General features: G+C 41.5%; 1 protein-coding gene across 7 annotated transcripts in view; it reads left to right on the top strand.

Moving 5' to 3' along the window:
* Positions 1-1193: 1193 nt before the first annotated feature.
* ECT2L (epithelial cell transforming 2 like) overlaps positions 1194-26208 on the top strand; it is a 49217-nt gene continuing 24202 nt past the window's right edge. For 4 of the 7 annotated variants that reach the window (XM_008177016.4, XM_042848197.2, XM_008177020.4 and 1 more), the window contains exons 1-13: positions 1201-1339; positions 2768-3001; positions 6952-7064; positions 8562-8724; positions 9956-10208; positions 12821-12957; positions 15065-15174; positions 16358-16496; positions 17886-18054; positions 18784-18909; positions 20344-20436; positions 22202-22384; positions 24263-24366. In XM_008177016.4, the coding sequence (XP_008175238.2) occupies positions 2810-3001; positions 6952-7064; positions 8562-8724; positions 9956-10208; positions 12821-12957; positions 15065-15174; positions 16358-16496; positions 17886-18054; positions 18784-18909; positions 20344-20436; positions 22202-22384; positions 24263-24366 (1782 nt within the window). In that variant the 5' untranslated portion in view covers positions 1201-1339; positions 2768-2809. Of the gene's footprint in view, positions 1340-2767; positions 3002-6951; positions 7065-8561; positions 8725-9955; positions 10209-12820; positions 12958-15064; positions 15175-16357; positions 16497-17885; positions 18055-18783; positions 18910-20343; positions 20437-22201; positions 22385-24262; positions 24367-26208 lie in introns of all 7 variants that reach the window. The other 3 variants (XM_005280364.5, XM_065590269.1, XM_008177025.4) reach the window with 3 other exon arrangements.

Consider the following 26208-nt stretch of genomic DNA (forward strand, 5'->3'; position numbering starts at 1 on the left):
GTTGGTCAGCTAGTAACTAGACAGTGGCTGTACATAGGATTTTTAGCTCTAAAACTTTTTGCAAGCAGGAGTGTAGTGTTTTTACGTAGAAACTATTTGAACTCTGTCTTCAAGTAGTATGTACTACTGCAGGAGAGCTGAGGAAATAGAATATACATATATTTAAAAGGAGATGGTTGTGATTTTTAGCTTGTCAACTTCAACAGTGTCTCTTCAGACTTCAAGTAGCAAAGAGATTTAGCAACAAGAAAATCAATATTTCATAAGATAGTTGATGTTACCTGAAGGAGTTGGTTCTACTAGGGTGTTCTTTACTTCACTTACATTTACTGTTATTGTGGGCAAGCTACAGTGTAAGAATAAGTTACCGTATCCTAGGCAAAATTCCAGGTTGTGTAGTTGGTGCCACAAATAAGTTATTAGCTCAAAACAAAACTCTTGCCAAAATGATTACTGTTTAACTGTATAGTGCAAACAAAGTTAATCAACATTTTGATCAACAGTGGAGATTTGGGGAGCAGCTTAAAAATATCCTGCTCTTTCACTTGTGCCCCTCAAAGCATTACACTTCTGAAGCACACTTTGAATGAGATAAAGGTAGTTAGCATTGCAGCATCGTGGGAGTCAGTAATATAAACCTTGTTTATATGTCCTACCCTGCCACTGACTGGCTTTGTAACCCCAGGGAAGTTCCTTAACTTGTGTTCCAGTTTCTCAACCTTTACAATTAGGATAATCTTACCTAGTTCTACAAAAGCTGTGCCCACCCACCGGTTCCCCACTCAGAAAGATTTCCCTAGCTGAGAGATGCTGACCTTTAGTTCTGACTCACTTGCAATAGTGGTAGGTTGTCCCATTGTACGCTAGTTTGGATGGATGGTGCTATGCTGTAGTTTGGTACAACTATGCTGCTCTCCATTTGGCCTGTCCTACGCTGGGACATACCAGTGCCGTTCCCTTCTGTTCAGGATTGCTGCAGCCCAATTCTGCTGTGTCACTGCCACATGTGGGGTAAAGGGTCTGTTATAGTGGGAATGCAAGAGATGGTTCCATGGCCACGTCACTAGACGGTGTATGGGCAGCTGCAAGTCTAGTGGAAGTGAGCCCACACTGAGATTTGAAGCTGTGCCGTAGGTCCTTCCCCTTTAGGGGAGGGGCACACAAGGCAACGGTAGCCTGAGTCAAGCTCTGGCTGGGAGCCCAAGGTGTAGCTTGTTGTGCAGTTCCTATGGAGATGGGGAGTACTGACCCTCATCCAACGCAGCAGTAATTCCAGCTTCCACGACAGCTCTCCAGCGGCTTGCTCAGAAGGAAAAGCAAGACGTATCCTCTCCTAGAGGTAAAGCATTCAATAGACTATGAACTCCCTGTTCTATGGGAAGAGTGGGTTGCTTTGTATTTTAGTTTTACTGTATTAACGTTAATAGAAAGGGTAGGGAGTAATGTCCTGCAGGCCTGATCATATAGGCTGCAGAGCAACAGCTGTAAAGATTTCAAAACTAAACCAAAAATGAACATTCTAGGTTTTTCATAATTGCCAGGAACTTTGTGCATGATTGATTTGTAGCAGAGGGTAGAGATCAGAACTTTAAGAGGGCAAGAAGGTTACATTCCTCTGCCAGAGAAATTGTGAGGTATTTTTTAAAAATGAAAACTGGTGCAGAGATGAAAATGCAAATGTAATTTGCAGGCAAGCAGCGTGGGGAGACGAGATTTCAGCATACCTTTTATAGCACAATTTAAAATAGGGACAAAGTGCTATCTCATCAGTGGCTATTCAGTAAAGACCAGACCTGGATTCCATAAAGGGAGAGGGGAAGGGGAATTTAAACAGACCTAGCATTAGATACAGCAGTACTAGGTCCATAAACCAGAGGAAATCTGCTATCCTCACCATAATAGGTCCCCTTGTTATCAGAGATGGACCAGGCACTGAATGGGTATGGGGAATAAACTACTCACGCACAGAAATGGCAGCTTTCTAGCATATGGTTGAGATACAGTGGTGGACAGATGTGGGGGAAGTATGCACCACCACAACCCACCTGTACCTAGTAAATACTAGGTAAATATTTATTTTGAAAATAGAATTCATTGGTCTCCAGGATTACAGTTCTTGCAGTTTTCATGAGTCCAACATTAATTTTAAAGGTATTAAAAGGGAATGGTGACAAGAGAATTGTACATACGTAGACTAATTACTCAATTTATAATTTGGCAAGAACAATAGGGAAGCTACCCTTCTCTATACAAAAAAACCCCCAGGGAATTTGTAATGACTAGAAGAAGGCATCCACACAAGAATAGGAGCCATAAGAGTCACACCAGATCATTGGTTCATATGACAGAGGACAGATTGCCACCTATTGAGGCAACAGAACTTCCTTCGGTAGCTTGGGTTTCTTGGGAAGTCTCCCATCTAGGTTCTTACTGACCAGTCCCAATCTCAGTTATGTGATCTGATGAAATCACAGCTCAAGCATTGGCCTGCTTATGTACACACTGATGCCCTTTACCCAGCTGCCTCATCTAAACATAGGTAAGATTGCAAGATATAAGATTGACAGCAAAGTATTTTTAAGACACAAACAATATATAAAATGGGCCTGGATTCAGGCTTCTGGATCTAACTGCCCCACTGAGCATAGTGGGAGTTGGGAGTGGGCTTCAGATCTGAATCCAAGTTTGAATTCTACAGTTTGCACCCATCTCTACTAAGAATTAATTAGATCACTTCACATATCTCTTTAATTCACTGAATTTCTAGGTGGCTCTAACAAAGCTGGTGTAACCAAGTATTACTGATGCAATGATGACCACAGCTTACGTAACACCAAGTCCCCACACTGTTAAACAATGGCAACTAGAGTGTTTAGGACTCCTTGCAGAAAACACAGTGAAGTCCATCAGAGTGTCTTCCAGTAAAATCCAGACTACTGGGAGCTTGAACACAAGGTTCAGCACTTGGACACCTATCGCAAACAAATCATTCAATAAGCAGGTAAGTTACAGTCTGGTAGAAGTCATTTTCATAGGCTCAACTATCATGAAATGCATTGGTGTACATTGCCACATATCTTGAAACACCGCCAACCCCCACTTGCACATGCAATGACAAGGAAACATCGTACAATATATGCACTGATGCATGCTCATGTAAATTAGATCAGAAACCAACCTCACATTTTAAAAACATTACATCAACATCTCCTCGTCTTTTAACTGCCGCACCTTTATTTTCTTTGGTTATTTAACAGAAATGGGGCAGGGGCTGTCTGTTATATCTCTGTACTGTTACTGGCACAGTAGGACCATGGCTTCTAGGAGCTACTACAATACTAAAAACAATAAACTGCTTCCTCAAGGCAAAGTATTTACTGCCATGATGTCTGACAGCAATTACGCCTGTGAGGATCAAGGACTATTCATAGCAATAAGAACTATGGCCATTAGCAAGCACATGATTGGCTCTATAACTGTAGTCAGATATAATGGCATTACATGTCTTAAATTTTTTTTAAATTACAGATTTATATATTGGTTCAATGTTTTATAAACAATTTTTTTCCTTTAATCAAATCAGATACTGCTCTTAACTAAATGGGACTACATTCCCAAAAGCCTCATCCCACATCAATTGCTGTGGCCTGGCACTAGGCCTATATACTCAGAAATTGCTCATTTTACCTGCAGAGGAAAGTGTAAAAGAATAAAAGACCTTTGCTGAGCAGCAATTGGAGTAGAGAGAGTGAGAGGAAGTGGACTCTATCCTCAGAGAACAACTAAGTTTGATGTCCTTCTTGTACAGGGGTTTTGAACTAAGGGAGAGTGTCATTCCCATAGAACCCAGGGCCAAGGAGAACAAAAATGGATGTCTGCCCTCTGTCAAAATATCACTTTCAAGGACCGTTAGAGAAATACACCAGTCCTTGGCATTGCAGTGATTGCTGTTCTAAAAATGCAGTAACTCCTTGCTTAACGTTGTAGTTATGTTCCTGAAAAATGCTACTTTAAGCGAAACGATGTTAAGTGAATCCAATTTCCCCATAAGAAATAATGTAAATAAGGGGGGTTAGGTTCCAGGGAAATTTTTTTTGCCAGACAAAAGACGTTACATACATATACAGTATAAGTTTTAAATATTTTTAAACAATGTAATACTGCACTCACCCATGATGATTGTGAAGCTTGGTTGAGGCAGGGGTGTAGTGGGGTCGGGGCACAGGAGCTTGCCTCACTCCGCCCACCTGGCACTCCTGCCAGAGAGCGGGGTTGGGGCGCGGGGGCTTGCCCCGTTCCACCCACCCGGCGCTCCTGCTGGGGAGAGGGGTCAGGTCGGAGCGGAGCGAGCCAAACAACCTTAAAAAGGAACATTGCGCAACTTTAAATGCGTATGTTCTCTAATAGATCAGCAACCTAATAACAAAACAATGTTAACTGGGACGACTTTAAGTGAGGAGTTACTGTACCTAAAATAGGTAGACAATTTAACCATACATCACGGGGATAAGAACAACGAGTAAGCTTCTCCGTAATGATCTGTCCCTTTGGACTGCTCATTTTTGTATTACAGTAGCTAGTTCCCAGAGGCTCCAACTGAGATCTGGTCTCCACTGGGCTAGGCACAGTTCAGACACTAAATAAGAGACAGTCTCTTCCTTGAAGAGCTTAAACAAAGGATAGGAAGTGAAACAGGCACAGGGATGAAGTGACTTGCCCAGGGTCACAAAGCTCGTCAGTGGCAGAAGAAGTGGTAGGAATACAAGAATATAGGTCTCCTGAGTCCCAGGGCTTGTCTACATGGCAAGTTACTGCACGAAAAGCCAGGGTGTGAATCTACAGTTTACCAGGCAGTAATGGCCCATGTGGTCACTGCTGCAGCACAATGCAAGTCCTAGAGAGTGTGGCTAGGCGTACTATTACTTGAAAACGTAGTAAAGCTGTACTCCAGGACTTCCACTGCACTGTAGCAGTGTTGTTACCCTACATTTTAGATGCCAATTAAATTAGCCTACAATAGCGTTTTTAATTTAATACAAGGGTAAAAAGGTTGTGGCCTGCCTGAAAAGAATTGCCAGTGTGTTATCAGGAGGCTTGTCTCTGACCTGCAGAGGGCTCCCTAGAGCAAGCTAATCTTACTAACTCCTGAAAGCACACAGGTACAGCCTTCCGCTCAAGGACTGACACACACAAGCAGAAATGCTTTTAAAAATAAATAATTCTTATGTTTTCAAAAATAAGTAATTACAGTATTTTTAATAGAAGCAAGAAAGAATATATAAAACATATTAAAACACAGTAGAATTATATCTAGGAATGAAGCGGCACAACAAAATAGACACGGACTACACAGGATATGTAGATCATATAACAGTTACAATGTAATAGATTATCTATCTATACACACACACACACACACACACACGAGGCCCTATATACATCAAGGCTCTAGCCTAAATGCTGCAATTCAGTAACATACTTAATACAACATAATATACATTACCTCTATAAATCATTACAATATTCTAGTTTTAGAGAGAATTATTTACTTAATATTAACATTTAATAGTTAACATTTAATACCTTAATATTTAACATCTAACATTTAAGCTTTTAACATCCTGTGAGCTCTGGACAAGCGGTCACCTGATGGGTAGGGGAGATTTCACTCAGAACACAGGCATCCAGCTTTATTTACAGACAGACCCATGCACTCCTTAACAATACATGGAAAAATCAGACTTGCACTCGTACCCAAGTTCCCTCTGGTTCGTCTTAATGGTTCTTCTAATCCGTCTGTAATGATGTTAAGGATGGTGATTGTCAAGGCCACAATTTTCCTAACTGCTGCTGCTGCTTCAGGCTGCGGGCGTAGCAGCAGTTGCTGCTGGCTTTTGCTGCTGGCAGGGACTGCTGATTGTGTTGCTATGACAGGCATTGCTGTGGTGACCTTTAGAGTTGCTGCTGCTGCTGCTTTCCCAGGTGGCTACTTTTTGGAATTTTCTGTTCTTCTCAGGTAGCTTCTATTCTTCTATAAAGCCTCAAACCCACTACACTCAGCCAGCTAGCTGTGGGCCTTATATGCTGGTTGCTCTGTCTCAAGGTCTGCTCATTAACTTAATTAGCCCATCTCAATCAGCTTCCAGATATTAGCATAATTGCTATTTTTTGTCTAGTTCCTCCCCATTATGTAATACTTATTTTAAGATAGCTAAGCTCCTCTCTCTGACACCATCTTGGGTAGAGCTCCTCCCCTTGAGGTCTTGGGAGAAATGCTGAGTCATTCCCTATTAGTTGCTGGAACTTTCCATACCCTAACCCTGTTTTTCATAGAGGATTATTGCATCCACTATTTTGGATTTCTAACTTTAAACTATCACTATTTACAGTAGTAATAGTAATCTATTTATCTAAAGCCTTAATCTTAAAACTAACTGCTTTTTTATGCAAGTCAAAGTGTCCTGATACTATCACCACCTTAATTATATCAATGGGGAAGACGTGAAATTTTACAATATTTAAACCCCTTTTTCTGGTCTCTATCAAAGTGCTGCAAGGTTTTTCAAAACAGCTAAAAGCAAAATCTCTTGTTACAGTATCTGTGCAGGACATGACTGTGGTGCAAGCTGTAGAGTCACACTGTGGCGTGCCTTGCAGTGACTTGTCATATAGACAAGCCTCCAATTCATAGATGCTTGAACTACGGGTTCGGGGGCAGGGTGCTGCAACACCCGCTGGCTTGAAGGGTTTTCCATCATATACAGGGTTTACAGTTTGGTTCAATGGCTGTCAGCACCCCTACTATAAAAATTGTTCCAGCACCCCTGCCAAGTTTAATTTCTATCTGCTAGGGTCACAGCGCCTCCCTAAGCATCATTATATGTGCATCAGACTTGTACAGGTCTGCATATCATACTGAACTAGATATGGAAATACTCTGTTTCCTTTCAGCTCTTTGAGGAAAGAGTTAGTCTCATAAGCCATTGGTTTAATCTGTGGACAGACAAGCAGCGCAAACAATTCCTCCACAGAATGTTGATGAGATGCAGTAAATCACAACTGAAGTAAGTTTATTACAAGGACTAGCTTAGTGTCGTCTTTCCAAACAAGCAGGTATGTATGAATATGGATGTCACATAAGACACACAGCAAACCAATTCTGTAATGAGATTTGCCCGGGGGATCCCTATACCTTTGCGGAATCCCAGTGAAGTCCTTGAGGGTTTAACACTAGTGCAGGTGTCTGCCCAGATGGATCTGATTGGGACCTGAAATTGTATCTTTCTTTTGTAAGAGGGTCCCGTCAGTTTGGTTTAATAAGGACACTGTCAGATTCATAAGACCTAAATATTAAGATGGTAGCAAAATTGTGTGAGAGAGTGTATAGATGTGTGTCTAGTGCAGGCTTGAGGCTCCAGATTCTCCATCTTTTCCCCTTTTCATTGCATCAGTAGGGAAATAAGAAAAAAACAACCTCTATAGCTTTTCCATCTAGTATTATATATTATTGGGTGAGCACTGTCCGTGTGGTCAGTGCTGTGCAGAACATGGAGCAAACAAGGTTCCTTGCCCAAAGACCTCACAATCTAGGACCTGGATGTTGCAGTTTATAAGGTGGGTGGGCAGATTGTTTTGCTTGTGCAGAGACTCACTGGAGTCAGTGTGGTTCCTTGTGGGCACAACAGCCTGCTCCATGTTATATATTGCAGAATCAGGCCCCAAAGAGTCAACTTTGCAAGGTACTGAACACAAAAAGTTCCCACTAGGTCCTAATGGGAGCGAGGGAGCTCTGTATCTCACAGGACAAGACCAGGTATTAGTCAGCTCTTATAAAATAAGGGCCTAATCATGACATCCCTTATACACTGACTTCTATTGGTCTGTGTGTGAGTAAGGGTTTGCAGAGTTGTTTCCTGGCCACTTGTGATTATTAAAAATGAGAGAGATCTTTAACTCTTTCCTTGGATCCTTTCCCATCCAAACATCTGGATTGATTTATAGGTTTTTCACACAGGCCCAGGATAATAGGCATATTATCTAATAGTTTCTTTCCTGAGTCATCTCAAACTCCTGACCTACTGGATTACTAATAATAGAAAATGGCTACTACAAATACAAAGGTTCAACTCTTTCCAGTCTTCTGCAGAGCAATAAAACCAACCTCAGTGATATAAGGGCCCGGAATAAACATAATTGGTTCTGTTGAAATGACCACACTCTTGGCATAGTTTTGTTTTGCAAGACATACAGTTCACTAGTTGCAATAATGCAATGCTCCTCTTTACATAAAAGTCTAGATTTGCTCTCAAAACGTTGCATTATGTCACTGAGATGCGACGCTATCAATAGAGAAATGGCCAACTAATTAGACTTAAATGCATCTTTAATCCCTTCCCAATGGGTTCCAAAGCACTTTGCAAATGATGCCCTCATAGGAATCACTTCACTCCTGACAATATTCTTCAAAGAGATCTCAGGTTTTCTGAAAGGGAAGACCAATAGAGTGACAGAATAGAATCTCAACAGGATTTTAACTACAGTGAATATCTGTCTCTTTACAGGTTTACCCAAAACTGGCTTGCAGAGAAGATTCCAGTGACCAAAGTGGATTTCACCAGAGTGCTGCCACGTTTCATATCTCTGTACATCTTCTCCTTTCTCAGCCCCAGGGAGCTGTGTGCAGCTGCCCAAGTCAACTGGCACTGGAAGTTTATAACTGAACAGGTCTGTTCATTGTAGGCCTGGTCCCACTCCCATGGCAATCAAGAAGAATTTTCTTATTGATGTTGATAGGAATAGGACCTATAACTGGACATTTGCAGCGCTTTTAAGGGGCACTGCATATATGAAATGGGGAATCTGGAACAGCATGTTGTAAATAGCATAAATTTGCCAAAGCAATTTTGTATCTTGTACAGCACTCAGATAAATGCTCAACCTTCTGAAGCATTTCATGTATCTGTCTAGCATACTTAAGAATAATTAGAAAGATCTTCTGTACCAGAATTTTCAACTCTTTCACGCACTTGATAAAATAACCTTTTAAACTCTGCTCTATTTAATTCACTATAACAGATAAATTGTTGGAACCAGCTTCATCCAACCCTAGCAAGAACATCTCAATCACTGAGAGTATATTACACATAAAGACATTTATATTTTCTCTTGTCAGAAACTAATTCTCATTCTACATTTCATTCTGTTGTTTTGCTTCTATACTTAACCCTACATTGGCTTTGGTCTTTAAATGCACACATCAAGCAACAGAACACAATATGTAATTTAGAGCTATGTAGTTAGCTGGATGTCCTAAACTCTGTAATTTATAGAGATTGCTGTGGCCTTATGGATACAGATAATGCCAGGGCTTGGCATTGTGGATATTCCAGAATGCTACTGCTTATTATGATCTGTCTAAATAGATAGTGTATAACATAGGCTCAATACTATTTATAGAAATTAAAATAAAATAAATATTGATCTTCAGAAGCTGCTCAAAGTGGTACAACAATTAGCCTACTCTTTCTGTTCCCCAGTGCCAAATATGACAATCAAGGGGACAAGATAATGCCTTTATTTGCAGATTTCCAGATAATGAAGAATTTTAAAATAAAACACCCCTTTAAAAAAAAAAACCAGAACAAAAACAAATGCACCTCTCTCAATTGAATTCATTGGCATTATCTGATTATTCATCTTCAAGAACACTGCTGGCCTCTGCATATAAGAAAATGTTGCAGCAAGCTTTTTGAGACAGAGGGATCATGTATTTTTATTTGTTCTGTAAAAGTACTAGGCACTTCATAAAAAAGGATATCTCACTGTAACATATTTATGGAGGTCCCATGTTTGATTTATACTGTGATCAGTGGCAGTATGAAACCCCAAGATTAAATAGAAAGCTTTTTGTCCTCAATCACAGTTTGTCTCTCTTTTACCTCTTTCTTGTCTTAAGGACTGTTTGTGGGTGCCAAAATGTGTTAAGTTTGGATGGTTCCTGCCCTACACTCCAGCAGACAACGAATACAGTGCTTGGAAACGACATTATATTGCCTGTGCCTCCAGCTTAGATTACTTCACCCCAAGAGAAGCCACTGAAATCTATGGGACCTTCAATGAACCAAAAGCTGAAAATGAGGAGCAGGAAGAAAGGCTAAGAGAAAAATGGCTACGAAAAATTATTCGGGAGAGATTAGCATTACACAAGAGTCAGTAGAATTAAAATAATGATCTCTTTCTTCTGAGATTAATGTTAAATTAACATACACTGTCTTCTGAAAGTGATAAAGCAGCCTAAAGTATTCAAGTAGTCAAAGACCTTTTCTTTAGGAAAACTTATCTTTGCAGATTTTTTTTAAATTAATTTTTAATATCAAAAGGGTAAGAGCTGAAAATGGTAACTATAACGATAGATTTTGTTTCTTCTCTATGATTGTTTAGTCATATTTGATATGCCTGTAGGAAAGGGATAAAAATGTTCAGGCTTAATAGTGTCCAGTAGGGTTTCTAATACATCTCAACTGTGGAAATAATAGAAACCTCAAAATGTCAGTGTGTGGTTGCGGACTTAATTTCTTTCCAGTCTGGCACATATTGCTTTCCAATTTGGGAAAATGAAGGTTTGAAAGGAAAAGACCCAGTACCAGGATGTCCTGTAGAAATTTTAATTATAGCTACAAATACAGGCAATGCATTAAAGGAATCTTTAGTCAAGTTTAGATCAAAATGTAGGTTTTGTATAAAATTATTTAAACAAAACCTAAGACTAACAAATATTTCCATGGAATTTTATGATATATCAGACTTTTATTAAATAGTGCTCAGCATATTGAGATTTTTGTCTACAAGTATAATAATCAGGGTATTTTATATTAATCATAGAATCATAGAATATTAGGGTTGGAAGGGACCTCAGGAGGTCATCTAGTCCAACCCCCTGCTCAGAGCAGGACCAACACCAACTAAATCATCCCAGCCAGGGTTTTGTCAAGCCGGGCCTTAAAAACCTCTAATGATGGAGATTCTACCACCTCCCTACATAACTCATTCCAGTGCTTCACCACCCTCCTAGTGAAACAGTGTTTCCTAATATCCAACCTAGACCTCCCCCACTGCAATTTGAGACCATTGTTCCTTGTTCTGTCATCTGCCACCACTGAGAACATCCTAACTCCATCCTCTTTGGAACCCCCCTTCAGGTAGTTGAAGGCTGCTATCAAATCCCCTCTCACTCTTCTCTTCTGCAGACTAAATAACCCCAGTTCCCTCAGCCTCTCCTCGTAAGTCATGTGCCTCACCCCCCTAATCATTTTCATTGCCCTCCGCTGGACTCTCTCCAATTAGTCCACATCCCTTCTGGGGGGGGGGGGGGGGGGGCAAAACTGGAGTCAATACTCCAGTTGTGGCCTCACCAGTGGCGAATAGAGGGGAATAATCACTTCCCTTGGTCTGCTGGCAATGCTCCTACTAATACAGCCCAATATGCCGTTGGCCTTCTGGGCTAACAAGAGCACATTGCTGACTCATATCCAGCTTCTCGTCCACTGTAATCCCCAGGTCCTTTTCTGCAGAACTGCTGCTTAACCAGTCGGTCCCCAGCCTGTAGCGGTGCATGGGATTCTTCCGTCCTAAGTGCAGGACTCTGCACTTGTCCTTGTTGAACCTCATCAGATTTCTTTTGGCCCAATCCTCCAATTTGTCTAGGTCACTCTGGAACCTATCCCTATCCTCCAGCATATCTACCTTTCCCCCCAGCTTAGTGTCATCCACGAACTTGCTGAGGGTGCAATCCATCCCATCATCCAGATCATTAATGAAGATGTTGAAGAAAACTGGCCCCAGGACTGACCCCTGGGGCACTCCGCTTGATACTGGCTGCCAACTAGATATCAAGCAGTTGATCACTACCTGTTGAGCTGAGAATATAGCCAGCTTTCTATGCACCTTATAGTCCATTCATCCAATCCATACTTCTTTAACTTGCTGTCAAGAATACTGTGGGAGACCATATCAAAAGCTTTGCTAAAGTTAAGATATATCACATCACCACTTTCCCTATATCCACAGAGCCAGTCATCTCATCATAGAAGGCAATCAGGTTGGTCAGGCATGAGTTGACTGTTCGGGATCACCTTCCTCTCCTCTCAGTGCTTCAAAATGGATATTAGATATAGATTGTGAATTTTTATTCAGCCAATATGGATTCCCCTCTTCATGAATATTCGTTTGAAAGGATGTCACTTTTCATATAGTTTTCATGGAGACCACACCTTCAGTGCTGTCAAGTCCCCAAGTTTTCTTTCAAGTCTCATATTTGAAATTTTTCCTAAACCGCAGCACCTGGAGTCATGTGATTATGTGAGAATATCAGTTTTCCTTTTTTAAATAGCAGGCTTCTAGTCTTTCTGATTAGAGAGAAAAAACTTGAAAATATGAATCCCAAGTCCTCAAAAATCAGAAGACAAATGATAATAGTCCCCTTTTTTTAATCTCATGACTGTTAAAACATTCGTATGATTTTTTTAAACTGAACTCATTTTTTTAACTATTCAGGTTGTCAACACTACTTTCATTTCAGGTATTAATATAAGACAACTTCATTTTAGTAGAATGACCAATTCCTCGCCAAAAATGAGGAGGACTTTTCAGGCAGGATGCTCAGTTTAGATAAAATCTAAAGACTGCCATGTAAAACTAACATGCTAATTTTCATATGGATTATTTCCCTAGTTACAACATTGTTACTCCGTTAGTGTGTACTTACCCATCAGTGGAAACACATGGGATTAAACAGTAGGGTCTGGTGATACTTGTTTTTCAGAGGAGTTATTCAAAGCTCGACTGCCTTGGATGAGTGGGACTTGGAGCTCGAGATTCTTAAAATCACGATTACAGCCAAGTCAGGCCCAGACGATCCAGGACCGGGCTAGACTACAGGCAGCTTTGCAACTAATTAGGGTAATTTCCCCCCAAATTTACTTGCATTTTATCCTTTGCAAATTGCTCTTTTTTTATGCAAGCATTAAGTGCTGAATCCTGAGATAGGTTGGCGGTGCTAACACATAGATCCTGTTTAAATCAGAACTACTTGAAATACATTCCACTTAATTAAAAGCAATTAAAACTCTTAATTGATTTATGCTTCATGTAATCCCACTGAAGTCAGCACAGAATATGGTCCATGATTTATTGTGGACCTGATTTTGCCACCCTTAGTCATGCTGAGAAGTGCCCTACTCCAGGGCTGTCCAGAGGGGGGGTCAAGTGGGGCAATTTGCCCCAGGCCCCGGGCTCCGCAGGGGCCCCCACAAGAGTTTTTCGGGGTCCCTGGAGTGGGGTCCTTCACTCGCTCTGGGGGCCCCGGAAAACTCTCGTGGAGCCCGGGCCCCCAGAGCTTCTTTCGCTCCGGGTCTTCGGCGGCAATTCTACGGCGGGGGGTCCTTCCGTCCCGGGACCCGCTGCCGAAGTGCCGGGTCTTCGGTGGCAATTCGGCGGCGGAGGCCTCCCGCCACCAAAGACCCCCGGCCCCCTGAATCCTCTGGGCGGCCCTGCCCTACTCATTACGTACTCCCTTTTGACCTCCAACGAGAACTTTGTGGCGTAAGATACTATGTAACATGAGTAAGGCTGGGACACCAAGACCCTAAGTAATATGTGGACAATGTTTTGTGTGAAATATATATGATAAAGCATAGAGATCCTGTTATACTTGTATAATTATTAGTTCAGAATGGTGCACAGTGCCACTACGTGGCAGGCTTTGTTATAGTAAATACTGGCAAGTGTAAGCGGCTGATCAACTAGAAGGCTGATGTGAGGGAGCCACTCCTGCAAAGACTTGTACCCTCAGTTGCTCATGAGCCTACGTCTACACTACAAAAAAACCCCAAACCCATGGTACAAGTCTTAGAGTGTGAGTCACCTGATTCAGGCTCACAGGACTCATGCTGCGAGGCTAAAAATAGCAGTGCAGAAGTTCCTGCTAAGGAGACCCTCCCCCTCCCTGAGACTCACAGCCTAGGCTCCAGCCTTAGCAAGAACTTCTACACTGCTATTTTCAGTCCTGTAGTGCAAGCCCTGTGAGCTCAAGTCAGTTGACCCAGGCTCCAAGACTTGCTACAGTGGGATTTTTTTTTTTTTTTTTTTTTTGCAGTGTAGAGGTGTGACTACTCTGATAGGTAGTTACTCATATCTTTGTGTCTTTGCAAGATTGGTCTTTGTGTCTACTGTGTGTCTCTTATCTCATAAATAAGACTGATTGGGTGTTAATAAAAAGTCTGAAAAGTCATGGCACAGAATATTTTGCTTCCTCGTAAACTTATTTTCTACTGGAAAAAGCATTTATAGCCATCACTTATCATTTAAAAATACATTAAGACTTCAAAAACACACACAAAATACACATCAAAAAGAGCTGTTAAACTTGAAAGAAGAGACTTGTAAAACAACTATTTAAAAAAAATTAGAATCCCCTAAAGGTCATGATCTTTGCCATGGAAAACAGAAGTGACAAACATACAGACTTATTCTTAATACAGTTAATTTCATGCTTGACTAAACTGTACTCTGATTACAGCTAGATTCCGTCTGTAACCCAACTTGTAAAGCAGTTGAGTACAATTAACATTTCTTTGTGCCTTGAAATATACATGCTGAGGTTCAAAGCGAGGCATTGGCAGCACAGAAAGTAAAAGTGTTTAGATGAAGCCGGTAGGAGCCCAAGAAATATGCTACTGGACAGTCTTCTTTCACCCTCCACTATAAATACTGATGAACCCCCGCATCCTTGTGAAGCTCTGTATAGGATCACTGTCATAGTTTGAATCCATATTACACAATTTAGAAGATTGTGTCTGAGCCACTGTTAGAGTTGTATTCTCAAGTATTGTTCTTCTAAGAAACTCATCTTATTTTATGTCTGTCATTGGTAAAACAAGTTTAAGTTTTTTTACTGGTAGACGCAAGACAGCATTTCTTAACTGCCGCATTATGTAATTACTGAACCATATGTTATTACACTGCATCATACATATTTCTCTCAGCATTTTTGTTTAACTGCTTTCAGGAAAAGAGTGCTCTTTCGAATCATACTCTTTCAATGCTGCTTTCTGAAGAAATGAAACTAGCAGCAGAAAAACAGCTTGTTTTGGCCTCCTTAAAAACTTTGCCCAAAAGGTAAGCAGGACTCAAGATTTTCAAAATACTGGTGATAATTCCAAAACCACATAGAAAATAGTACCCAAAACGCAATGATTAATAAAGGTGACAGAATACATTGTAGGAAACAGCACACAAAACTGCAGATCTTTGTGGTCATGTCAGGTGGCTTTTAGCACACTAACACCTTGATGGAGCTCAACTTTGTCCATTAGTTCTAAATAATTACCTCATAGGTTCCCTCGCAAAGCTGTGCTGCTCGTCCTCCCGTGTTGGAAGGAGCAATTCCACGAACTGGCATGCAGAAGATATGTCTGGCCCATGCAAAGTCTTCCATTTAACTGACACCACTTGGGCGTAATCTTGGGGAGGGAACTGAAATTTGAGGTTGGGTAGAAATTTGGTGTTCTGCATGAGGGTGTGACCAGAAATACTAGTTTCCCACTCTAGATTCTTGGGCCCAGATTGGCCTGAAGAGATTTTAGAGATTCTTAGAGATTTGGGGGCCCAGATCAGCTGATCTGGTCTTAAGCCACCACCCTGAAGTTCAAAGATACGGAGAACAAGAAACTAGAGAGGCTCTCCCATAATGAGCATACCACCCTCAACATGTTGCTGGTCCAGCCATAAAATGGGAACCTTGTAGAGCCATTTCATGCTAAGCCTGGATAGGGGGCTAATGACAAAACTTTGAAGTCTAGAGTTGTACTTTTCATTGGCTAAACTTAGGGAGAAGATCCTGAAAATTCATTTTCTTTTGTGGACTTACAAAGAAGAAATTAATTTGTTCTTTACATGTATTGAGATTGTAAATTTAAAATCTTTTCACCACAGAGCAAATGAGGGCACTGAGGAATATTTTTCCTATCACCAGTGCTGCTAAGACATAGCGTAAAAATAAACACAAAAAAAGAGTGCAAATGGCTGACCTGTAGGTGTTTGGAACTCCGTGATCTCAATAGGCAGTAGGCGATTAAGGTTCATTTTCTCACAGAAGTGGTGGCCTTCAGGAGGCACAGAATAGAATAGAATAAAAAGTTGCTGTAAATGTATTTACAAAACACAGCACTGCATGTCTATTCAGTGTAACTGAAGTTTAGACAGGTATTTTCATACCCTAATGTTTTATTTCTGCATTAAAGTAAAAAGGAAAGAATCTTTAAAGGATATACTGCCTGAGTTTTTGCTTTTCCTTCTGTAGAAAGAATGTGACTGGAAGCAGATCCGACCCTGTGTTACCTTACAAACACTGTCAGCGTGTCTACCAAAAACACAGCAGTTTTGCATATCCACTTGAGCCATACCTGGTTTTGATATCATCCAGGGTTCCTGCATATGAGGTATGAATTTCTTCTAAGTTCTCTCTTTTTTGAATCGTTTGGGTTCTGTGTACCCAAACTACATCCGGGGGATGTTCCTGAGACAGCAATCTGTTCATCCTTCCCTGCAAAGAAAGCATCCTTCCTGGATCTACTATAGCCTCAATCCTGCAAATACTTATACATGTGCTTAATTTTGCTCATGAGTAGTCGCATTAAGTGTTTACAGGATTAGGGTCTCAGCGAAAGCGCACCGTAAAGTGAAGAAAAACAAAGGAAAGCATAAGATTAAAATGACAGTAAAGTAATATTATGGGCCTAAATCAGTGTTTCTCAATAGGGGGGCGTGGAGGAATGTTCAGGGTGTGTGCAGCGGGGCCAAGCTAGCCCCCACATGGGGTGGGGAGAGAGCATGACACTTCCAGCCCCACTCCACCCCCAGACCAGCTCCGCTTCCAACCCCATTCAGCCCCCAATCCTGCTCTGCCCTCACTCCCTCTCTGCCTGCAGACCAGCTCTGCCCCAGCCCCAGCTCCTCATCTGTCCCCATTCTGCCACTAGCTCTGCCTTCAGCCCAAGCTCTGTGCAGAAGCAGCATTGACTGTCCAGTAATGGGGGAAGGGGCACGGACAGATTCCATTACTGGTAAGGGGCGGGGGGGGGGGGGGAGGTCCACTGGAAAAGTTTGAGCACCACAGGCCTAGATGAATCTCTAATGCAGAAGTTTAGAGTTTAATATGAAACTGTATAAAAAAATGCTGTCTGTGCGCATGTTTGGGGAGCTGCACATTTTTAATACACTGGTACTATGTCATTTGAAATAAAAAAAACCCAAATCATATGGTTTAAGTACTAATTTGTGTAAGACGTTCAGTGTTATAGCTAATCAAAGAAAAGTCCAGGATGTACACTTCAAAAACAGCCTATCCTGTATATTTATTTAAAAAGTTGAATACAATCTGAGTTTCAGTAAAGCATCAGTGGGAAATAAGTAGGAAGCTAAGCTGACCACCCAAGCAGTGTTTTGTTGTTTCATGGTAAAGGTTATGGCCCTGATCCTAAAAAAATCACTGTGTGTGGATGCACAGCTGCATCTGTATAGGACACAATTAACTTCATTGGGGGTTCACGAGGAGTGCCAGGCTGCTCACGCACAACGAATTGCAGGGGTGGCCTAGCTGATAAAGGTTGTTAGAGAGATCATCTCATATCCATTGGCATTATGGGGCTATAGGACAAAGCTGAATAAACAATTTCTAGGTGTAATTAATTACTGTGTAAAATAATAATATGATGTGATGCATTCTACAAATGAATATTGAATTAAGAATTATATTTTTTCTCATGGAATTACATTTTGAGAAAAGCAGGATTTATTTATTGAAGGTATGAACTGATTTATTTCTGTAGATGGTGCTGGACAGCATCAAACCTGGGGTGATTCCGGTGTTGTATGAACATTGCGGACTGACATTGGAAAGCCTCCTTTTTTACATAGAAAAGGCTCTGGATGGCCGAAAAGCAAAGAGTATAGGGATTTTTAGCGATGGAAACTCCAGAGAGATCAATTTACTTCAAGGTAGGGGCAGAGAAAAACAGAGAAACTAACTGGGAACATGTCAATGTCATATCATGTTTAGGTATTTCAAAAGGGGAAACAGCATGAAAATAAAAAGTTAATCAAGCTAGCAAATTGGTCACTGATCCAACTGTAATTTGTTTCTGGCAGGTAGACCTCTGTACCTTCCATTGTAATCAATAGGACTCACCACAGGAGCGGGGGCTGCCTGGATGTAAAAGCTTGTAGGATCAAGGGCTTGGTAATTAGTTAAAAGCCAGAGAAAATATGACAAAAAAGAGATGATAGAGCCATCTCTGCTGTCATAAAAAAGGAGATTGGACACATGATGCTAGTCCAAAGTAGCTAAAGGTCTGACCATGAGGTTAAATAAGGGATAAAAGGAAGACGAGAAAGAGAGAAACAAGCCGACACAGAGGCGCAAAGAAAAAAGTAATAGCCAGAAGAGAGAGGATACATGGTACAGAGAAAATAAATTGAGAAGGGGGAACAGAGAGAGAGAGAGAGAGAGAGAGAGAGAGAAAAGTTACTAAAGAAATGGAGGACAAGAAATCACTCAGTTTTGAAAGTTAGCACATTGCCCTTAAAAAAGAGATTTGAGGGAAGTCTGTGTTAAGTCCTGGGAAGGGAAGTAATGATATGAGTACAGGAGGGAAGAATTTTGAGCAGAATGAAAACCCTCATGGAAATTTTATTTCTTTCATTGACTTTTATTTAAATGTTTTTCAGGCTGCAGAATCAGTATTGAGAACATTCTGAGTCCTGAAGTGAGAGAATTTTGGGAGAAGCTAGGTTGTGTAATGTCTCCAGGGGAAGGTGGTTATGTGGACATCTTTGTTCCTCTGGCAGCATCAGGTTAGTTTTGTTTGGACTTCTGTCATGGAGAATCACCCACTCCATTGGATCCTGTCCCTGAGTAGGGCTTGTTGAAATTGAGGTTGGCAGAAAATTGGGTTCTTTCTGTGGAGAATTTTGACTTTTGTTGAAAAAAATCTGAACACCGGAATAATTTTGCGGGAGTTGTAGTTTGGGTGCCTCTTGTCCCCATTCTCCTCTGTGGGCCAAGCCTGAGCTAGAAAACATCTCTCATGATCCACCACAGGTATGGGGCTTCTGTTATGCACGGAGGGATGACTGATGCATCATGGGACATATAGTCCAGCCAAAAAGCCTGGCACACAGAGGAGAAGGGGGACATAGGACATCCAAAGCTCGCATTAGACATAGTGGTGGCTGAGGAGGACACAATTTAACGTCAAACCAAGCTAAAACATTACTTTTCAAATTGGTTCCACAAATCACATTTTTCAGAATAGAATTTTTTGACTTTGTCTGAAAGTTTTTGCTCTTTGCAGAAAAGTCAAAATTTTCCCTGGGGGAGTGGAAGGGGAGGGGAGAAGAAACTTTCAACCAGCTCTATTTGGGGCAAGGAGAGTCTTTTTGTTCTGTGTTTGTACAGTACCTAGCACAATGGGATCCTGCTCCATGACTAGAACTCATAGGTGCTATGATAATACAAATGATGAGTATACAGAGTCCATTAGAAAGCAGAATAGTTTCACACAGCTGCTGAGCTTAGTAAAGAGGCAGATATATTCTATTCATCTCATGCTCTTCAATTACCTCAGTCTGTTTGGGAAATATTAAAGGTTGATCTTGCAAGGTGCTGAGAAAGTCCAAAGACTTCTGAGCACCCACATCTGCCATTTGTTCAGCCTTGCAGGGTCGTCCCGTTAGCTGGCATCAAGCAGGTCATCACAAGAACTAAAGAATAGTATCCACTCTTATTTTGTTATTTTTCTTGTCTTGGAAGGAATAAGATGCACCTCAAAACTGGTGCATCTTTAATTCATTCTATTCTTCTCAGGGACCGCACAAACTCACAATGTGTGTCTCTTCATTGACATTAGAATGAAACTGGAGTTATTTTTTTCATTAGGGATCTCACGCCAAAAACAACTTTTCTAGTTTTTTGTCCATGTTAGTGGATGTGATTGTTCCTGCACAGTGTCATTTTGTTAAGATACACAGGACATCTTTCATGCTGTTGGTAAATATAGCAGAGTTTTCAGAATAATATGATAAAAACCATAAAAAGTACTGTTGATTCACAAAGACACAACATTTTCATCTAGCCTTGAAAAAAAGTTTAGATTCCTTTTAGTTTCAGATGAATAATAGTAGTATGGAGAAAAAAGAATTGGCTAGTGGCCTGTAGTGGCTGTGATATTTTAGTGATGTAAATAATACAGAATTTTATGAACTAGAAAAAATAATGCATCTTTTCAGAGGCAGGGATGGAAGTCCTTTCCCAGCTGACTCAGCTAACTGGTGTGCTCTTCAGAACCCCCACAGGAATTGCAACTGGATCTTATCAGCACAGTAAGTACAGAAAGTTATTACACACATTTATAAAGAGAGATATGTGGCACAACTGAGTCAGCATTTCCCAAGAGAAAAATGGTTTGTTTACAACTTAAAAATATAGAGACTTATTTTGCCCATAAGCAATGTAAGAATTATTTGATAAAAGCAAGAGAAAATTATTCTAAACCTGCTTTTGGAAAATGAGGGGTAGAAGTAGGTGTATAGAGGAAGGATGTTGGTATATGACCAATTTTAGATGGCTAGCATGGTTTACTAAAGACCCAGTGATATACAATAAAATCAGATCACAGATTTACATGATAGTGGTCTTCAAATACTCGAAAGGCTGCCATAAAAAGATGGAGAAAAGGTGTTTTCTCTTGCCACTGAGGTTCAAGATGCAATGGGTTCAAACTACAGAATAGCGATTTAGATTAAATCTCAGGAAAAACTTCCTAACTGTAAGACCAATAGGACAATGGAACAGACTGCCTAGAGAGGTTGTGGAACCTCCTTCAGCCTCCTTTTGAAAACCTCCAGTGGATAGAGCCATCTGTATTGCAACAAATCCTGCATCTTGGCAGGGGGTTAGATGACCCTTATGTTCCCTTCTAATCCTGTAATTCTATAGGTTTATAACTTTGGCCACATTATTCTGCCATATTTTAAAAATTCCATTCTAGGAACAGCTAAGTATTGTTTGATGTAATACTATTTGTCTGTCAGGTTAGCACAATGAAGGCCAGAGGCGTCAAAGGGTAGGTGTCTCAAAGTATACATTGTGCAGAGATAATGGATGGGAAGAGAGGATAGTCTGGTACAGCCACATCTATATTCAGATGCTTCAAGGTCCCTGTTTTGAGTGGACCATGTAATGCATGTAACAGTGTAATTAGCAGGTTTCAGGTCCTGAATAAACCTGAATTTGCTAAATCCATTATGCTTTCAAAAGGGGATGTGTTTGACATTCTGTCACAGATCACTAAAAATCTATACTTGGTGTGATCTTCTGATTCAGCATCAGAAATTCCACTACCAACGTCTTGTAGTTGCGGAAAGCTCTAGGCGTAATCAGGATACCAGAAACTCAGTCAGTCTCCTGTTGAAAGGGGTCCTCTGTTGTGTCAATTACATTTTATTGCAGTACTAATAAAAGTCAGAATTCCCAAAACTATCTGAATTTACAGCAGAGTAAACCAGGAAACAATTAATTTGTCATGATACTTGACCACTTTTGACCAGAGTGGTTAGCCAACATTTGGGGATTTGCATATTGTTTCTGATAGGAAGAGACATTGATGATGGAGTCAGGTATTTCTTTGATCCAGGCCTGTTTGTTTACTAAGAATGTACAAAGTCCTGTTTTCCTGAACATAGTAGGAATCAAACAGGAGAGAGTTTCTTTGGTCACGGTTCCAACTCTCTTTCAGGCAGTACTCTGCTCAAAAGCTCACACTTTCAGATATTTTTCTCAGTCTAATGCTATCCAGTCTTCTTAACTCCCTCTGTGTGTTTCTGCTGCAGACACACAGCTCTACCAAATCAATACCCAGCTCTTGCATTGCTATATCAGTCTCCAAGGACGCACCTGAGGCTACACGGTTTAACTTCTACTCAAGCCTTGCTGGGTGCCTGCATTTTGGGTTGTGGGTTCTATTATTTCAGCTAAATGTTCCATAAAGGAGCTTGATTATTCTTACACTTATACTGAATGAAGGACAATGGTTACATCTACCAGTTTCAGTGAGGTTTTGCCTAACACCCAGCATAAAAATATCAGTCCTTAGTGAATGGCTGGGAAAACAGAAGGATGGACCTCCCACCTCCACCTACTTCACTGAAGTAAAACTACAGACATGGCTCAGAATGACAGAGCTCCTGGAGGAGGCACTGAAATCTGTCCGGAAGCAGATGCGACCATATTTAAGTGAGCTGCAGAAGAGTATTAGTGACAGGATTATTGGTAAGATTGGTCATTTTTCCTTTTCTAAACACTTATAAAAGGGTTAGAAAAACATTTGAAATCCCCTCTCTCCCCAACTTTCATGGAAACATCACAACTTTAGAACTTGTCTCTTCCTTTCCCCGTTTCTCCTGTATCTATTTTGATGGGCAAACATTGTCTTCTGGGTCTGTGATGCACATTGTACATGACAAGTATTAAAAATAACTTACTGCAGAATGAATACTTCCAATGCTTGTGTCAGCTAACACAAAAGTGAAAATAAATGGAAGAGTTATCTGCATGATCAAAACAAAGAATGCTAAAAAAGTTATTCAGTTGTTTTTAATAAAGTATTATATCCATCAGCAAACTAGGTCATTTGGTAATAAGTGTGATTGTCCAAATATATGGCCTCTGCACTTGCATTAAGATGCTCAGACCAGGAACCATTGAATGCAGTTTGCCTAGCTTAGGCCCCTTCTGTATCAATGCATGTGTACTACGAACCAAGACTATGCCCAAGAAAAGCCTTGTCAGAATGAACGCTCAAAAACCAGAGCATTGTGGGGATCTGTAGATGTTATATTGGAAGAACTCCAGTAACTGATAGAGCAACCTAGTTTTCTCCTAAAGATATGTCTTTCAGCACACACTAGTTTCAGAAACTATCAAGCAGTAAACTATCTCCATGAAGAGGGTAAGGTTACGTTAAATGTGTCTAGAAAATCTCTCTCAAAGTTGTTTTCTGACCCCAATCTCTGTGTTTAGACAATATCCTTTAAAGTCGCCATACAGGCAAGACTGGCACTTCCATTTAGGTGACCTAGGTGGTTGCCTAGGGCGCCAGGATTTTTTTTTTGGGGGGGGGCGGCCTTTTGCCGCCCTCGGCAGCAATTCAGTGGCGGGGGGGCGGGGGCTTCCGCGCTCCGGGTCTTTGGCGGCAATTCTGCAGCGGGTCTTTCACTTGCTCCAGGACCTGCCGCCGAAGTGCCCCACAGACCAGGAGCGCGGAAGGACCCCCCCATCGCAGAATTGCCACCACAGACTTGGAGCGCGGAAGGACCCCCGCCTAGGGCACCAAAAACTCTGGCGCCACTCCTGCATACAGGCCCGCTGACGGGGGGAGGGTGGGAAGGGGCAAAGGGGGCAATTGCTGCTCTTGGTGGCAGCGGCCAGGAGCCCCAGGCCCTTTTAAATTGGCCAGGTGGGCCTCAGGGCTCCTAGGCACGTGCGGGGTGGTTCCGGCAGCGGCAAAGGCAGCCGGGCGGGCATGTGGAAGCCCTGGCCATGCTGGAAGAACGTGCAATGCAGCAGGTAGCGGCTTGCTGGGCACCAACCAGCGCAGGTGCAGCCTGCCCTGCACGACGTGCCGCAGCAACCCCTTGACTGTTCTGCCTTGGGGCCCGGAATTGCTGTCGGCAAGCCTGCTGCCATAGGTCTGAGATTTCCCTATACTGGCATACCACCAAGGAAATGACTCTGCTTGACTCTGATCTCAGGCTGAGTTTGCAGGGCTAGCAGTAAAAAATATATATTTTTAAATCCAGAAAGTGAGCACATTTGCTATCGTGTGACAGACAAAATTGTGAGACCTGGCAATGCCATGTCTAGAGGGCTTTTTCAGAGCAGACACACACTTTGACCTTGCCTATACCGGATTTGTCTTTGCAGTGTTTAAGGCATTGGTGCAGCTACATCATTGTAGGTAGACTAGTGGCTAAAAACCTCAGCGTAGACAAGCTCCCTTTTGTTTGAATGCCCAACAAAATGTCAGCCTGTATGTGCGGTTGTCTATTTCTCTGACTAGAATATAGTGACTATTGTTAATGATCATCAGGCAGGCTTACAGTATCTGTTTGAAGGACTAACTTACAATTAAAGATCTTGTATTTTCAGGTCAGGTTATGTTTGATGCCGTGAGCAGAACTAAAGTACATACTAGTCAAGAAACAGCCCAGACTTTCACTGATGGATTAGCTGACCTGTCAAAAAGAAGCTTTGTAAGTAAAATTGCTAGGTTTTTAATAGGCAAATGAAGTGGTATTTAAGGTTATTTGCAGATCTCTTCCCATTTCAATGACTGTTGTATTAGGCTTGATGAATATTTATTTGAGGCTTTTTTTAAGTTCAGATACCTATTGACATGCTGGATCAGCTCACAAATACATAGGTAGGTGACCATCCATAGCTCTGAACAGGGTAGTTGCATGGACACTGCATGCTTTTTCCTGGTTTGGAGTCCAAATTAGCAACGGGTCTTTTAAGAGTGGATGCTGAATGGGAAAACTACTGGCATGGTGCTTCAGATTTTCCTGGTCAATCAGCCACTCCAAATAAGTATGAGGATCAAAATACTGGAAGGAACAACATTGGAGCCCGTATCTCCCAATACTAAAAAGCCATTCTGCACTGGCGAGAGAACACAGCATGGAGAAGAGGAGAGGGATTCCTACCGAGGACAATTCTGAGCATTGTTCTGAGTGAATAGAGGTCACGACGGTGTGATGGATTTCCCAGAGTGCAACCTGGAACTGGGGTACCACTGAGCCCTCTGGCTTACCAACACGGGATCCCTCGCACACTGTAATGCTGTGAAAAACTGCAAACCTCTCCAGGTACTGCACTTACACAGTCATCCACAGGCAGGGACGCACCCATCTGAGTTACATGAATGTTTCCCCTAGTCATTCATGAACTAACAATAGAGAGGCTCCAGCCAATTCCCCCAGCTCCCTAGCCTAGGACCTCGGGATGTACCATCCTGTCCTGGTCAGAAGCCTGACCAGTGTAAGTTTATTACCCAGTCCACCCTCCCTCCATGTGGAGAGGGCATGCACCAGCTTTTGTACACTGAGCAGATTTCCCAGGCACGTTAACACACTGTTTAAGGTACAATATAAAACAGATTTATTAACTATAGAAAGATTTTAAGTCATTCTAAGTAGTAAGCGTATAGATCAAAGTTGGTTACCTAAGAAATAAAAATAAAATTGCAATCTGTATTTTATAAACTAGGCAGGACTTGAATCAAGCAGTGTCTCACCCTGATAGTATAGTTCCTTCAAACACAAGCTGGGATTCTCCTTTCCAGTCTGGGACCATCTCCCCAGTTCAATCTTTGTTCTCCAGATGTGTTTCTAGGTGTTGAGTTGTGGGGGGGAGAGAGACCAAGTGATGTCACTTCCCCTCTTTTATAGTTTGCTATGAGTCAAGCAGTCTTCATTGTCTAGGTGCTCTCTCTGAGAAGTCTCCATTGTATACAGTCCCTAGGATAGTTGTTGTGAGTGTGGATTCCTTTAATGGGCCATCAGCAGCATCTGGCTGCTCCATTGTTGCACCTGAAAGGCTGGTTGTGGGTGTTCCCAACCTCACAACATATTTCAGTAACACACATAGCAAAACTTCATAACTTCACATACAATGACAGCACATACAATTCAACAGGATATTAATGTTCAGCAGCTCAAGACTTCTAAAATGATACCTAACAAGGCATACTTTGTACAAAACCTATTATAATTATATCACCATGGTAAATCTGAGTGTTCCAGAGTACTGCTTTGCAGCACAGCGTGCCACAGATGGAAAAGAATGTTGGAATTTATTAAGTAATTTCCCCTGCACTCCTGTAAACAGGAGCAGAGGTACAGGGTGTTGAAAAGTTCTGTTGTTGGGTTTAAATACTATTTTTCATTCCAAATTGAATAGGGTAATATTAAAACCGTTGCCAAACTGTGCCATACAGTCAGAAATGCATCTGATTACCCCTCCTACTAGCAGCATATTCCAGGAGGGAGTTGGTTGTCATGTTAGAGTGAATACTGGCGGTATTGCAGGACATA

Source organism: Chrysemys picta, chromosome 3, assembly GCF_011386835.1.
Source record: "Chrysemys picta bellii isolate R12L10 chromosome 3, ASM1138683v2, whole genome shotgun sequence".
Lineage (NCBI taxonomy): Eukaryota > Metazoa > Chordata > Testudines > Emydidae > Chrysemys > Chrysemys picta.